General features: G+C 39.3%; 1 protein-coding gene and 1 long non-coding RNA gene across 9 annotated transcripts in view; one reads left to right on the forward strand and one right to left on the reverse strand.

Annotated features, from left to right (window-relative positions):
• On the forward strand, window positions 1,432-9,451 carry LOC110395453. 3 transcript variants are annotated; one of them, XR_002436397.1, is made up of 5 exons: window positions 1,432-1,522; window positions 1,658-1,780; window positions 2,699-2,868; window positions 7,488-7,732; window positions 9,324-9,451. It is a non-coding gene; the product is annotated as an uncharacterized LOC110395453 (long non-coding RNA). The 3 variants fall into 3 exon arrangements; XR_002436396.1 differs by lacking the exons at window positions 7,488-7,732; window positions 9,324-9,451 and having other exon boundaries at window positions 2,699-7,472; XR_002436398.1 differs by lacking the exons at window positions 7,488-7,732; window positions 9,324-9,451 and having other exon boundaries at window positions 1,658-1,740; window positions 2,699-7,472.
• Window positions 11,519-16,663, reverse strand: part of PDE7B (phosphodiesterase 7B) — a 167,389-nt gene continuing 162,244 nt past the window's right edge. For all 6 annotated transcript variants that reach the window (XM_021389857.1, XM_021389856.1, XM_021389858.1 and 3 more), the window contains 2 exons: window positions 16,415-16,495; window positions 11,519-14,469 (listed from right to left, as the gene is read on the reverse strand). In XM_021389857.1, the coding sequence (XP_021245532.1) occupies window positions 14,252-14,469; window positions 16,415-16,495 (299 nt within the window). In that variant the 3' untranslated portion in view covers window positions 11,519-14,251. The remainder of the gene's footprint in view (window positions 14,470-16,414; window positions 16,496-16,663) is intronic.

Genomic DNA, 16,663 nt, shown 5'->3' on the forward strand with positions numbered 1-16,663 from the left:
GCTTGGGATGTAGAACAGGGCATCTTGAGATCGCAAGCAACGTGAAGGAGGAACCAGAGGTTGGAGAGGAGGGAAAAATGGATAAAAGGGGGCAGCTGCATGTACATAAGCTGCTGGTCACCGCGCTCGTCTGGCCGTGCTCTGCACCTGATCAGCGCAGGCTGTTGCGCGCGCGTCAGTGGTGTCAGATTTTCTGCATGGAGGAGTTCAGTGACACACCTCTGCTTCATCCGCACTTCCATGTCAGACGCCGTTGTGTCAGACTGCTCCTCTGCTGCCATCTGTCGCACGGCAACAACACGTAACGGAATATCGGTGGGAAGGTTCAACCCCTACTGCCACACCACCACCATCTGCCTCTGACGTCATGGGCCAATGTAATAAAATAGGCAATGCTTTTGGAATAGCCTTTGCATGTGTGTGAGTAGAAGCATTCAGAGTTTCATTTTGATTGATAGTGGAATGAAAGCACTCGCACCTCTTTTTTGAGATGAATAGGGGCATTTAACTTCAATTTGTCAGAGCATCTAAAGTGGGAGCCTAAATTTGCCCTTTTATAGCAACAAATAATTGGCACAGTGTGCAGAGCTGGAATTGCTACTGGCTGTGGCAAACCCTAACCAGGAAGAAATATCTTAGAATAAAATACTCTTGTAGTTTTTGATAATAAGTGATGAAAATGACGTGTTCTGTGGCTGAACTGCATATACATGACCACAAGAGAGCAGTGTTGCACCAGATCTGTGTTACAGATCTTTTAAAAGTAGTTTTGCTTTGTAAGTGATTAAGTCCAGCAGCAAAATTGTAACCTCTTTATATTTTTATCTCTTCGTGGTACTCATTAACCTGTAGAGTAAACGTTTTTAACTTTACTAGGGTTACGGTGAACTATATTTATGCATAATTTGTTAAATGAAATCTCAAGGTGGTGCTGATTTATTCACTTATCCACAAAATAAACCTGCTGCTTTGTTTTCCAAAATGTTTAACGTCCAGGAGAACAGGCAGAAGTTTTTATGTGATGAGTTAAAGAGCTTCATCTACCAGAAGTCTTTTCCTGAGTAGATATCTTCTCACGTCCCATGTAGAACTACTGCTGGGAAAAATTTCTGTTTGTGATGTACTACACATATAATGAGCATTGCTGTTGAACTGTATGGACTTTGTAAATAACTTTCAGATTATACTAGTGAAAATATTTCATTCAGCAATTAAATATCAAAGGAACCATCTGGCATTTAAAAAAAAAAATCACATCTTTCTTTCGTATAAAAAAGATTATGCGCTGCTACATACCCTTTGCTCTTCACATGTAAAAAATAACTTGAACAAGCTCAGGCGAAATCATTTTCTGAATGTGTAGAATGCAGAACCCTAAACACAAATAACAGCTTTAACTTGGCTTCTGCTTTTAAGCAAAGGTGTTCCTGCCTTGTTTTTCAGAATTAGAGCCACCTGCTGTAATGTAGAGGGAGCTACTGAGCAACAGCTGCTGGTAAAAAGGAGTAGAAAGAAGGTTAAAGTAAGCATAGTTTTAATTTCTTCTGTCTTGCAGTTGTTTGATGCACTGCAGTCTTGGAGTTCACAGCCTCTGCGTATTTGTCTTAAGTTTTCGTTTGTGTATTTGTTTTTTGTTATTTTTTTGTTTTGGTTTTAGCTAGTGAGAACTGTAGAAGTCTCAGTTATAAGCTCCAAAACAGCAGTATGGATCATGCAGGTCGGTGGTCTGTGCTCCAGCTGGTGAGTTTTTACTTCGTCCTTCACAATGCTGTTATTTTGTGTGAGTATTCACTGTTTGTTACTTATTTTGTCTGGATGATATTTTGGTCAGCTTTTCTCCTTTACACTATTTCTACTGATTGTATTGCTTGCCTTATATACTATATTTGACTGTCACCTGCTGAGGCAGGCTTGATAAGTGAGGTTGTTGTTGTTGTTATGCTCACTCTTTGTTTATAAGAAAGTGTTCCTGAATAGAGGTCAAGTTCAATGTTTTCTTGTCGTTTTGTTAAATTAGGAGCTGCCATACCAGCATGTGGGAAAGTAATCTGAAAGTCAGTATTTTGTTATAATAAAAGTACCTAGTTTGAGTTTTACTTTGATTTGACCTAGGTAAAATGTGGGCTTTATCTGCCCTTTTGACCTTCCACGTGTTTTTGAACTGGTTGTCTTTTCTTCTTATGTCATTCATTCCTCTTGCATGCACTGTCTGTGTTTATATGGATTATATTAAGACTTTGCTTGCTGTGTTTCTACAAGGATCCTTCTTTTCTTTTTTTCTGAAACTTCCAGTAAATCTTCAATGTGTTTTTTGTTTCCTAGTAGTAGCGTAGACTTTTTTAAGATTTGAAGAGTATACCTTGTTTTTATGTGTTAGAACAACAAAGCTGCTAGTGAAACTGATCTCTACAAAATCTGCTGCTCTATAACCTAGTTTGTCAGTAATACTACAGTTTCCTAATGTTGAGTTTCTAACTTTGAAGTCACAAATAAAATAAAGAAATATTAACATCTAGCAAGCTAAGCAAACAAAGTGAGGGAGATCCTAGTATGTGCTTTGTGGGCTACTGGAGCTGTTGCTAGGAGAATAGGATGTTAACAATACCCTGAGCCAATATGTAGCTGCCTGGGGAAACCACGAAAAGTTGTTCTATTTCTACACATCTGTACAAACTCAGAATCTTTTTCTTCCCTGTAGGCCTCCTTCTCTTCCTCTAACATGATAAGAGCCATATGGGAAGGAGATTGTATCTTGATGATCGGACCAAGTCTTTCATCATTCTCTAGCATGCTTCCCTTACAACCAAGATCCAGTGGTGCATGGCCGGACCTTGACTGAGCACAATAATTATGAAGAGTTAGCCTGGTGTGAGTTGAAGGTCATGAATATTGCATGCGGTGATGATAGCTTGTGCTTTAATTTGGAAGTTACTGTTTGTCTTGTTGATTGGTAAGAATCAAAATCTCACAAATTGCATAGATCTTAGAAAAAGTGAAAAGTATAACTTCAAAAAAAAAAATCACTCCTTATTTCTGAAGTGATTCTTCTCTGAATAAGTTAAACCCTGCTTGCTATGAAAAAAAAAATACACTTTAAACTGAGGATGGTTAAGGAATTTGAATCTGCAGTTTCTAAAGAAGTTGGCTGAAGGAGGCCTCTGGCCTTGTATGTTCATTTTGAATAAATCTTGGAAAATTATTATACCATCTAGGTTTTCTTTTTAAGAAAAGTGGAGTAAATGTGGCACCTATAGGTCAGTTAGCATGTGCCAGTTCTAGGCAAAAAGATTGGATATTCATGGTGGGATCCCATTGGAAATCCCCTTGGAAATACCCAGGTAACTGGAGTAACCTCATGTGGGTCTATCAGAAAATAGATCTTTATAAATAATCTTTGACAAAAATAGCTGTAATATAATAGTGTATTGTTAATTAAGATATAGCATTCATATTATCCCTACAATATATGTTAAATGGATATAGAACTGATTAAGTATCAGATAATAATCACTGAAAGGAAATGTTTCTATGAGGGTTGTGGGGAATTGTTCTGGGTTAATGCAGTTCCAAAATTTTAGTAATGAAACAATGGGTAAAATTTGTGGATAATTAAAAAAAGAAATTATGTTGTGATCACTAATGAAGACAGGAATGACGACACCAAGCCATAATTATAGTATTGTACTAAGTTAGGTCTTCGGAAACAGAGTATGTTCTAGTACAGTCAAGTGGAAAGCAATAAAGGAGTTCTGTTCAAATTGCTCAAATTTATAATTTGTGGTACTGCATTTTTAGAAAGCAGTTTCTGTTTGCAGTGACCTGGTATGGCTGTGAATGCATGAAGAGAAATTTAAAACAAAAAGAAAAAAAAAAAAGGTAGCAAAAGCCTCTTTTTTTCTGACAGAGGGAAACATCATACTAACCAGTAGCAAGAAGTGAAAATTAGAATAATCTAAGTGAGAGTTCATTTCAGTAGTGAGCATGACATCCACAATGGGAGGAAGGGATGACTTTTTGTTACTTGTTCTGTTAAGTACCCCAAATTAGTTCTATAGTGAACCCACTACAGAGTGAAAAATAAACAATGCTCCCTGCCAAAAACAAGCCAAAACCAAACAAATAACCCTATGACTTCTAGGTGACCAAGACTTACTACATTTTAAAGCTTAGGTCTCAGATATATGAATCTGTCAGGCAAACTTTCTAAGAGGCTTTTTCCTGGCTGAGTCACTTCTGACAGTGATGCCTTTTTTCCATTTAATTAGGAGTCTCTTACACTACCTTATGCAGAGAGAGTTTTGAAGTATGTTTATTTTCTAATGTATTTATCACAGGTTGTCTGATAGTCCAGCTTTTACGAAAAGTGCTTGTCTTCTACATTTAATTTAAAAGTACTTTCAGAGGGAGGAGCCTGTGCTGCTTCAGAAGGTGCACCTCTGCTGATTTACAGAGCTTTAAGAATCATCCATACTCTGATGGGTAAAATTGGCAAAATTTAAGTTTGTAGATGTACTGTGCCAGGTGAAAAATGATATCTGCATTGTTATATAAGATGTCCCCGATAGCAATGTAACTCCCACAGGAAAAACTGTAAGCTGTCAAGTAACTCAAGAGTGGTGATGTAAGTTCTCCCTTTAAATTAATGATACTGAGATATTGGAAATAAAGAACTGTAGTTGGACTGGTGAAGTAGCAAACTTTCCCAAAAGAAAACAGTAAAATGTATATATTTTTAAAGGTACTTGTAGCTGATCACTTTTTTTCCACAAAACTCAAGATTATCTACTTTATCATTTAAGTAACTGCTCTCCTTTCCAAATTTGTTCTCTACAGTATCAGTGGTGTTTTTTTTTTTTTTTCTTGAATTGTGAAGTAACACAAGTATGTTATTAAATTACATATTTTCTGAAGACTTGTGGTAGGAGCAGTATTATTTGTATCCATTTGGGGTTCTGCTCTAGAACTGGAGTGCTCCGAAGTGCTGCCCAAGTGCAAATAAATAAATGCCAGCGTTTCACATACAGTGTAACTATCGAGCTATAGTAGTAGAAAATGCCAGATGATTTTGTAAGCATGCTGTATTTGAAAGCCCAGGTTCTGCAAACATGTAGGCTGAAGTAGTGGAACTGCTCAGGAAGAAAATGAAGGCTGTCGGTAATGCAGGGTTACGTTGTGATGTATTTAGGTCTCAGGCAGAGACAGGATTTTGCAAAGAAAGCTGAAGTTAAAACTCACTTCCTGTACTCCTTCCTAAGCAAACATTAATGGTAATATTTGTAACTACTAACCTGTAAAACTGAGAAGCTGACACGGATGCAATAATAATTAAAAAATATATAATAATTTTCATACTGTTGTGAAATGTACTTAATAAAGTGTGCTAGGAATTGAAGCTGACCTGAACCTCAGAAGAGTTTTTCTCTTGAGATTAGAAAGCCAGGTTTTATTAGAATAAAACCGTTGTGGTTTTAACTAGGGCAATCTCAGGAATGATGAACAAAGAAGGTAGAAAGGAGTTGGCAGTATCTCCGCTTCTGCCTGTTGTGTCCTCGCAGGTGAGTCCTTGGTTCCACTTAATTCAGCATCTGCCTGAGTTACAGTGACCTGTCTCATGTCTACGTGACACCAAAAGCCTCACAAGACTTTCAGTACTCGCTGTGTCCCCTGCCTGAGCTGTGAGCTTCTTGCTCTGACTCTAACAGGAAATACACCCGGCGTGCTCTGACCTTCCTCTCTTCCAGCCCAGTTTGGAGCATCTCAGAGAAGGAAGATTTCCCTCCCTCGTTTGGAGTGTGTGGGGAAAGTCACTCAGTTTTTTAAAAGAACACAGCATAGAATTCGGAACATAATAAACACTGTGCTTTCTGAAAGTAAATTATTTTTGTCTTGCTTGTGGCTATTTGGTGTCTTTGAGAAGCTGACTGTTGTTAGGTGTATGTGAGGGGCAAGAGCTCTAAGACTGTAAAAATGGGGGCTTGGTATTGAGTTCTAGTCAGCTCCAGACTACGCTGCTGATAAAGGGGGCACAGAGGAATTCAGAGTCTAGTGCAGAAGGAAGACCACACAGCTTCTTCTCCAGGTCTCTCCACTTCAATCCAGTGATAGTATCTTCTAGTGATATAATTTGTACATGTATTATCTTTGTAGCTACAAGGAGTGTAAATATAGGAAGAGTATTTGCTATGTTAAAACTTTTGTACGCTCTTTTGGGCAGCTAAGGAATACAATGTCTGTTTTGACATTGTACAAACAAACAGTTTTGAGTAGTTGAAGTAAGTACCCATCCAACATCGTGACTGACTCATCGCAGAGATCAACACGTTTTAAGAAAGCAATTCTACTTGTTTTTTGATCTTTCAGTAGATGAGAATGTTATCTTTTTTTCTACCTCTCTGAAGATTGCATTGAAATAGATTTATCCATTGTGAAACATGAAAGATTTAGAATAGATGCAGGTAATAGGGAAAATAAGTATCTTTCTTGTGGAATCTGACCCTGAATCTAGGGTATGTTTTAGTACTTCCTATTTTCTTTGGATTTTGATTGCCTGAAGTGATTAGCCCCGAGTTTGCCTCCAGATGTTAGCAGGCCCTCTTACAGGAATGAGGCTAGGCATCAAATACACGTGTAGAAGCAGCTCTAGATTTACTTACATTTTTGTAGCTATGTTTTTTTTCATGCAGATTCTTACGTATGAGCTAAGCTCGTAGGAATCCTCCGCGTATACAAATAAAAGCTTTGGATTTGGAATGTAGCAGTTGCTGACCCATATGAGTAGGTCATGCAAGCTTCATTCTAAACTAAAGGTTGATTTAAATCTTAAGGTACAATTTCTCCAAATGCCATAATTTTAGTCATACTTGCATGTACTCAGGGGTTTTCTTTTTGTTTATATAAATGTTCATCCCTCTTTAACCTTTAACCACATAGCCAAATGTAAATGTTTCCTTGTAGCAGCAACTTCCAAATGTATTGTTTTACTTTGTTTTCCCTTGCTTTTATGGTTAGATTTGGGAAAACAGAAGCCTTCAATGTGACTGTTCTATTATTATTATTATTATTATTATTATTTTGTGGTACTAAGGAAGCTGGTCTTTTTTGGTCATTCTTCTTTTTTCCCTCCTTCTCCTTTCTTGAGATTTTTCATTATTCAGATAACTTGTTGCCACCCTTCTTTGCACTTCCCACTTTGCACTTGCAGTTTCTGCAGAGATTGGTTGGTAGGAAAATGATAGCATAGAATTTATCTCTGGACAGTAGGATAGGTGGAGATAACAGCGTAACTCCTCTTTAGCCCTGTTGATATGAATACTAATTCTCCATTTTAGTTGCATCTTCTTATGACACCCAGGTCCGCCTCCTAACCTAGTACAATATCTTTTAAACCCTGTAGGGTATAGTTTTCATCAATTTTCTTTGTCTTCCCATAAAATCATCCGGCATGAACTTGATCTGCTTTTGTAATATTGAGTTCCTTGCCTCTTTAGGTCTGCATGGCACCGTGTATGGGAACCATTAGGTCATGGCCTGAACCGGTGATTGAGCACCTGGTGAAGGGGCATAGCCAGCCCTGGGAGCACAGGTGGAAGCAATTCTGTGCAACCAGAAGGGGGTGAACCCAGAGTCCACCTCTCCCTAATCTCATTTAAGAGCTGGCAGCTGGAAAGGAAGGATCTCTGCTTGGAGAATACCTCCTTTGGAGTGTTTAGTGAGCCCTGATCCTTGGAAAGGGGTAAGCGATTCATTCTTCATTACTGGATTGTGACTGCTACCTTTCTTGCATTTAAAGCAACTGTATCTGCTGCTGCCTATCCTTACACGCTGTCTAGATGCTGAAGGGAGCTTTTAGCAAGTGAATCTGTAGGTAGCAAAATGTAGTTTTCATGGATGGAGCTATTGCATGATGTTTAGTAAAACTCCTCCTGAGACCCAAACCAGCCTAGGATATGGTAAAGTGATTCACTGGCTGTAGAGGCAGAGCCAATTTAAGCCCTTTCCTGTCTATGGTGTGGCTCATTTTCTATTTGACTGTTCCTAAACAACTGTTTTAGACTGTACTGTATGCTGGATTGGTGAAAGATCAAGAGGTGTAGGAGTGGGAACAGTGTAAGCCTGTCTTGCTGCTAAAACCTTGTGTATTTTGGAACTACACCCATGTTAGTCTAGAGAGGACTGGACTGCCTTAGACACTGGAGGGAAAACTTCTTCCTGCCCTTTAGGGTGGAGTATCTGTCACCTAAATAATCATTTGTCACATACATATTGCAGTGCTCCATTTCTTAATTAATAGTTTTATTTCTCAGATTCTACATCTGAGCTTTAAACCACAGTTAGAGCTTTAGCCAGGAAAAAAAAAACAACCTATTATAATTTGGCTGCTAAGCTCAGTGATTCATCTACGCTATATTATTTGTACTGAACCATCGAACATCAGCATCTGTACAGAGTGCCTATGCAGAGTAGGAAGCTGTGTTGACTTAGCTGAAAATTTTAGTTGAAAATTATTGAAAATAACAATACTAAAATCCATTGTGGAACATTGTGAGTGGTTTTCCAAAGCTGACAGTGTAGAACTTTTGGACAAACCATCACAACTCTATCCCTATATAGGACAGATCTCCAAGCGGTTTCCTCTTAGAATCCAGCTTACATTCAGAGGATTTATGGAGACACTTCTTAATATTTCATTTTTAAATTTTCATTATTATTTTGAGAAAGTGGACTTAAAATACTGACTAAATAACACTGAAACCAGAGATATTGGCAGTTTCTATATTCAATTCTATTGTAGCATGTGCTCTGCACAAACTGTGTGAGCATTGTTACTGAAATCTTTGAGTGTCCCCAATGTCCATCTGCAGCGACAGGTATTTTTCACTTAGAAGTATTTACTGTTGGAGAACATCACTACCAATATCTTCAATTAAACTTCACAAGCCTCTGTCGTGTTGACTATATAATACATAACGCGGCACACAGACGGGAGATGAATCTAAAACTGACCAATGGTCTTAAACCAAACTAGATACAGGAACTGAATCAAAGAATCAAGAAATGATTGAGGTTGGAAGAGACCTGTGGGCCTATCTGGCCCAACCCCTGCTCAAGCAGTCCAGGACCATAGTGGCTTCTGAAGATCTCTGAGGAGACTGCACAGCCTCTCTGGATAACCTGTGCCGGTGCTCCATCACCCGCACAGCACAGAAGTACTTCCTGATATTCAGAGGGGAACCTCCTGTGTTCCAATTTGTCTATTGCTTCTCATCCTGTCACTGGGCACCACTGATGAGCCTGTCATTGTCCTCTTTGCATCCTCCCTTCAGGTATTTTATACACATTGATCAGACCTCCCCCAAGCCTCCTCTTCTCCAGGCTGAACTGTCCCAGCTCTTTCAGCCTCTTGCCATAGGAGAGATGCTCCAATCCCTTTTATCATCTTCATAAGCCCTCCGTTGGACTCTTTCCGGTATGTCCATGTCTTTCATGTCATGGGGGCCCAGAACTAGACACAGGATGCCAGGTGTGGCCTCACGCCTCTCTCTACCAATGAATTTTGGACACTTGATTTTTTTATTTTTTATTTATTAGTTGTCGTTCTTTGACATGACGAATACTTACAGCAGTATGTTAAAAAAGATACATTTAAGTCTCTTGGCATCACTGCATAGCAGTCACAGCATTTTCACACAATCTAGTGCTTCCTTTTAGAATGATGCATATGGCAAATATACGCACATATGTGGGCTGATTCTTGGTCCCAATGAAGTTGGTGGGACCAGTGTTTGGCCCATAGAGTTGTACAAGATATGAGAATATGTATATATAAAATGCTTTACAATAAACATGACATATACAATCTTGAATTCAGAGATAAGCAGAATATATTTTTACATCCAAGTCAAACTTATGCTCTGCACTGATAGTTTATGTACCTAAAATATTGGATGACGTGTAGAAACAAATAATAGAGTAATAGTTTGCACCAATCAAAATAATTTGGACACGTGTTCATGGTGTGAAGCTTGCCTTGTGTTTTTATTTTGTTTAGGTTTTGGCATGTTTTTTTTTCTTCTTCTTTTTAAATTTGCAGGATCTTAATTTAAAGTTTATTACTGAGTCTGTGGGTGGCGGTGTCAGGAGGAGAGTGGGATAACTTTATGGATGGCTTATCTGAGCTTACTAGAATGGAAGGCTATAAATGATGTTTGGTATCCTGATACCTGAAAATAAAAGAAGTGTTTCTCCTTTCCACGAACAGTCCACTTGGAAGGGCTTGTAGGCAATCTGCCTCTGTTTTGATGGAAACTTCTAATAGAAAGTTTAACCAGAGTTGAGAAAAGCTGTTAAGACAGCTGTGCAGTTTGAGATGTAGATTATTCTATTTGCTGTGGTAGCAGCCTTCTCATTGATCCTTCTGGGAGACTTTGATTTTCTTCATGAAAACCAATAGTCCACATGAAAAGAATAGATTTATGTTAGGGAGATCGTCCAGAGGTGCTACTTAATGTCAGCTACTCATCTGTCTGTTTCTATTTTTCGGAAGTATGCATTTCTTAGAGTCCTTGTTTTCCCATTTTGGTTGGTGGCCGAAACGTTGGCCCTTAGAAACCCAAAGGTGGGTCAAACCTTTACTTAATGAAAGTGCATATATATATACACATACATATATATATATATATGTTCTAACCAACTTAAAAATGTCACTTATTACCACTTTTTTTTTAAAAAACAAAACATTATTATTATTTATACAGAATTTGCCTCTTCGAAGAAATGAAGTCTGCATTTAAAGAAACTGGTTTTAATCAATTAAGTGAACTGTATTTGTGTGGCATTGTTAGAGTGCGTTATGCTCGTTCTTAGCCATTATCTGCTTTCTTCATTGTGTATGTGAAAAACCCAACTCAGTTTTAGAACTGCAGAGTCTTTTAGCTGCACTGATCCAGTAAGAAAGAAAAACAGTTTACAAGGTCTTTCTGTAAAGTGGCTATTAGGGCTGCTAGGTAACAATCCATGGACTTTGTATGTCTGCACATACATTTTTCCATTCTTTTCATACAGTGTCCTGTTGGCATCCTGGGGAGAAAACCCAGCACCAAAATGTTCTCTAAACTACTAGATAATACCAAGCACTTACCACACCGAGCACTGGTGTTGCTGAATTGGCTGTCAGCAGGTATGGTTTAGCTTATTTTCTGGGGAAACACAGAATCACTAAGGTTGGAAAAGACCTCTAAGATCATCTAGTCCAACCACAGACCCCAGTGAATGTGATTGCCAGACATCTGTTGCCAGAGCCTAATTTCTTCAGCTCACTTTTGTCTAGAGCACCTGAGGCAAACTGGTCCAGACCCAAACTTTTGTAAATGGGTTTGGCTTACAACTGCGGAAGCATTTCTGGAGCCACCCTGAACCTATTTCAAGCACTGTTTCATTAGATAGGGTGATTGAAATCTAGCAACTATGTTCAGTGCACCCATTCTCAACCCCGAACAAAACAAACAGCAACAACAACAAACCCTGTTAGTTTTAAGAGCAGCTTTTCAGAGTTTATTAGGAAGATTTAACTTGGTAAGAGCAGTCTTGTAACAGGTCCCTTAGGCTCTAATTACAGAAAAAGTCTTGGTTGCACTGTAGCTGTAACAGAACTTGATGTGTACTAAGCTCTCCTGCTGGACCTATTTTCTGGATGTTCCTCAGCAGCACAACGATGTTTCTGTCAAGAGCTTTTTATGCTGCTAGGCACCAGGTTTATTTAACTAAACCTCAGAACGCTTTAAAAAATGCTTTGAACTAGATGGAAAATGGCTTCAATTTCTTAGTATAAAAGACAAAACAAGGGAAATGATACTCTTTTGCATGTACTTAAGTAAGTGCTTGTAGGCAGCACATTATTCTGCTTGTATAATGTCCTAATAATTGTCCTAAATCTGTCATGAGGAAACATCTAAAAAACTGTAAAGTGGTGATGCTCCCACCCCCACCATCAGGTGGTTAAAAAGGCATTTATGTCCTATAGTTAGAAATAATTTTCTTCTACCACAACTCCTTCTCTTTGACTGTTATGGTACATCTAATATATGAGTCCCGTTTAGAAGAGGGAGGAAGGAGTGTTTTCTGTTACTCCATAGCTAGTGATTTCCACCTTCTTATTTCACTGGATTTCAGTCCTTTTCTCTGAGGATACATGTCCAATGCATTAGTAGAATAAAACATCCTTTACTAAGCCTTATGCTTTTTATTTTCCTTTAAACATGTTAATCACCTTATGACCATGAAAACTTTGTCTAACAAAGTCAGTGTTCCCGGTAACTAAAACCAAATTCTACTGCATCTACCCTTGCAGCTCTCCAAGTAAGCATTATTTCTCTCAAACACCAACTTAAATCAGTGCAGACACTGTCTCCAAACATGATTATATGGCTGTATCTGCTAGTTCTTTTGGAAAACAGCTGTGCTGATTTGATGTGCTGAGGGTTTACAACAATATGCTGCACTCTGCCTGAACACAATTAGTTTCTTTGGGGAGAGAGAGGGCAATGACTTTGTTGCAATGCAGCAGTGTCCAAGAACGCAATCTCAGTGAAATGATGGAAGCTTACAGAAAGCTTCATATAGAATTAACTGAAGCTGTTTATGGCATAAATAAGGCCATGTATCTTTCAGAAAAATGAGAACATAGCATTCATAGAATTCCTCAACTACTGTGACAGTTATGAGAATTTTCCTTAACAGTCTAGCTGACTAGAAAGCATTTTTTCCTTCAGTAAGTGAGATAGATCTACCAGTTGGTTGAAGGTTTCTTTTCTTTTTTAAAAGAAAAGAAAAATACTAATGCATTTATATCCTGGCTATCTAAGTAAGAGAATATAGGGGGAAAAACCCATCTCCACTACAATGTCACTTAAGAAAACAGCTGTTTCTTACTCTTGAATAAATGTTAGTCTGATTGAATTGTCGAACTGTGATTGTTGCTGCAAGCTTCTGGCTTTGCTTGTTTGTTTGTTTTTGAACTTAAACTTCAGGCTCTGTGAAGCTTTTTTCTATACTGAGTGTGCAAGGTGCTACGGATTAACAGCATGGACCCATATGGAATGTGTTTGAAGTTTTCAAGAAGTTATCCTGCCAGACTTCATTCCTTAATGACCTGTGATACACCTTTGATAGTGGAAAGGCAGTACAGAATCGTATCTTGTGATCATATGATTTTGGCAGCTATCAGAAGATGAAGGATGCTAAAAATTAAGGCTTTTATCCACAAACAATGGTGAATATTAATAAACTCTATACCATATTTACAAATGGTTTCTCTTGTATTAAAACTAACAGTATTCTGTTCACAGTGCCAATGTTTTTTACAGGTAGCAATCCCACATACTCCAGTATTTTGGCATGGGAATCAGTAGCGTCTCATATTTACAGAAAATGTACACATGAATATAAACATGTTACTTGAAACAGTACTCAAAAGGTAGATCTGTTCATGTTTCAAAGGGTTAGACTGTACAACACCTTCCCTTTCATTTGCGAGGGAATGTTGTTCCTTGCAAGGAGAAGATGCCTGTCTTTTATCCAAAGTGGCATAAAAATGATTACCAAAACAAGCCTTGTTACACTGGAGTTGTGTACACGGAGTTGTGTAACTTCAGTCCAAAGTTTATAGATCTGTTTAGTGCACAGAATACAAAAGTTAAAAAGGTTTTTATTTTTAATTACTAAAATAACAGGATTCTCTCTGCCCTCTGCAAACGCTGTCTTACTCAACCAGTGTCCTCTGGGTTCTGAAGATGCTGGTGGTTTCATGTGCAGCCCAGCTGCTGGACTGGAAAGCGTATGGCGCTCTGGGCCTATATACATATGTCACAGTATGACTCATGGTAAATGAATATATAACCAAGAGTGCCTCTATCCTCCCCTGTTCTCTCAGTAATCCTCCCTGCTTTGTGGCAGCAGTAACTGGCTCGGTTTCAGCTCTGCTGGCTGGGACCCTGCATTCAAGCAGTTTGTGATCAGAAGTGACGGATGGCATCGGGCATGTGCAGAATGAAGAGAGGGGAGAGGAAGATGGAGGAGATCCAGAAAGGAACCAGCAGAACCATGGGTTTGTTCATGAGGACCCTTACAGTGTCTGCTTTGCTGTTTCTTCCCTTTCCATGGTCTTGACAACAGGCTCCCAGCTCCTCAGGATTTTGCTTGCTGCTGTGATCAAGACGGAGACAGCAGTGCTATAAGGAAAAGTGCAAAGCTGCCACTAAGGAGTTTCTTCTTCATTTAAAGTCTGTTCCTGGCTGCCAGTCACTTGACCTGAGTGGTCATTGCTCCTACTACTGCTGTGTTGCTTATGGAGCAAACTCCTCCACTTCGCTTTGTTCCTCCTGAGATGGTTTAGCATATTTTCAGATAAGGGGGTATCTCCTGTAAACTGGGCCCACCTCTCAAAGAGTGGCTCTACAATGTATGTCATGAACCCTGGGGAAAGAAGAGTACAGGAGGTGAGGAACAAATTCATTCTGAGTGCGCTATATCCCCCCGAGTCCCTCCGCAGAGTAAAACGCTACTAGCTGTAAAAAACCTTGAAGAGAAATGACAGTAAGCCCTCAAGCAACCATCAGCTCCTCTTGAAACAGGCAACTTTTGACCAGCACCCATCACAGATAGGGGTCTGTCTGTCTGGGCTAAGTTAAATTGGAGAGAGTGCATCCTACTCTGAGGAGATTTCAGACTAGAAAGTAACCTGCTGCCTTGAATGGTTGGTTTGGATGGGTTTCTTTTTCAAACATTTTTATTAGAATGCGCGCTGTGACTCTTGCCTGCAATTCTTATTGTTAACACAACTAGCCTGGGGAAAAGAAAAAAGTTGATGCTGATTTTTAGCATCAACTTCTAGTTATTCTAGATACAGGGTAACAGGTTCCCCGCCACAGCTGTGCATGAGAGCTGAACATGGGCTGTAGAGGTGCCTGAGCCCCTTAACGTAGGTACTTGAGGTTATTGCTGCAAAAGCAGTGAGTGCTGCTGTGTCTATTCTGCTTCCTATTCCAGAACTTTCTGGGCTGCAGTAGCTTGGGGGCTTCTGTATACTATCCTATGTATCGTAAATGCCTTTTGTACTGCAGAGTGCAGACAAGGACAGCAGCTGAAACGTGTATGCTGGCCATTAATATCACATGGGAAGACTATGCAACCGCTTCTCTGCGTCAGAAATATTTGTCTGTTCTGACCTGCTGGGGAGCGACCTTAACACTGGGCTTTATTGTATACAGGAAAAGCTTGTATTTAAAAGTTAGTGTACTTCTAGCAAAATCGCTAATAGATGAAAACAAATGGAAATAAAACTTTTAAGACTTAAACTGCAGTCTGATTCCAACAAAAAGGAGCTCAGGAAAAAAGAACGCTTCAAAGCTAGCTCTAGCTGCATGGCTGTATCCTTGTTATATGGGGACAGACAAACTGCAGCAGGTTTATCTGCATATTGTATTTGCAGGTTGCTGTAACAATGCGGTTGGGCAAACAGACAATATTAAATCACTGTTTCTGCCTCATGATGTTTCTGGCAGAGGAAGAGGAAGATAAACACCTTAGCAGCATTCGTTCTGTTGTGAGACAGGTAGTATTTAATCGTTATACAGCTGTCTGCTTAATATCCTGTGTATGGTGTGAAACTGGGGATGCATTTATGAAAATGCTAACTGCAGAGTAACCACTGGGCTGCTGAGAGTCATCTGCAAATACTGCCATGGAAACTTGGTTGCTGCTTGAGATCAATCTGCTGTCGAGCAAGGGTGACTGTGGGGATGGCAGTGTGTGGCAGAATGGAGAGGACAAAACTGCTCAGTGCTCTGCAGGCAATGTGTCAGGCTCTGTGGAGGACAGTTCAAGAGTTTTTTTAAAAAAAAGGAAAGATGAAGAAACTGCTGTTGTTGTCCTGACTTGATGCCCTGATATTCTCAGAGAACTGCTAAGGCAACAGTGAATATGGTCTGAAGGCTCTTAATGAATCTTTTCATGTTCCGAATTCTGCAGGAGCATCATACTGTGGAGCGTTTATGAAGAATCTGTGGAAAACTGGACAGGAAAACAATGGTGTTGCTACTTTAAATGAGAGGTTTTGCAGTGTGCTTAGCAGTTGTGGAGATGCTTTTCCCTCATCATCCCAAATAGCCCAAGTATTCCACCGACATAAGCTTGTAACTGGCTGATGACGCATTTGAAGCGATGTCATGTGTCAGCTGATGAAGACAGCAAGAATTCAATCCTAGATCAGGCGTTCAGTATTCACAAAGCTGACCTTTGCTGCTGATTCACTGGGTTTATGTTGCAGATGGATTTTATCAGATATCATGTTTCAGTTTCTGTTTGAGCTTGTGCCACACTGAGATAAACATGGAGGAGACAGAATGAAGCTGATGCTTACCGATCTGTATGCTTGGTATTGTATCCTTCTGTTGATTACAAAGTGGGCTTATTTCCAGTTCAAATTTTTGTTCCAGGTCACCTACAACATTTAAAAAAAAAAAAAAAAAAAAAAAAGAATTTCTGCTACTTCTGTTTCCATACTTGCATCAGACTCGTACAGTGACTGCAGCTGTATGGTTTTGAGCAGCTGGAACCTGGCACCATTGAGAACCATGTTAAAAGTCTCAGTACCTTATTTTTGTGGTCT

Source organism: Numida meleagris, chromosome 3 (genome assembly GCF_002078875.1).
Source record: "Numida meleagris isolate 19003 breed g44 Domestic line chromosome 3, NumMel1.0, whole genome shotgun sequence".
Lineage (NCBI taxonomy): Eukaryota > Metazoa > Chordata > Aves > Galliformes > Numididae > Numida > Numida meleagris.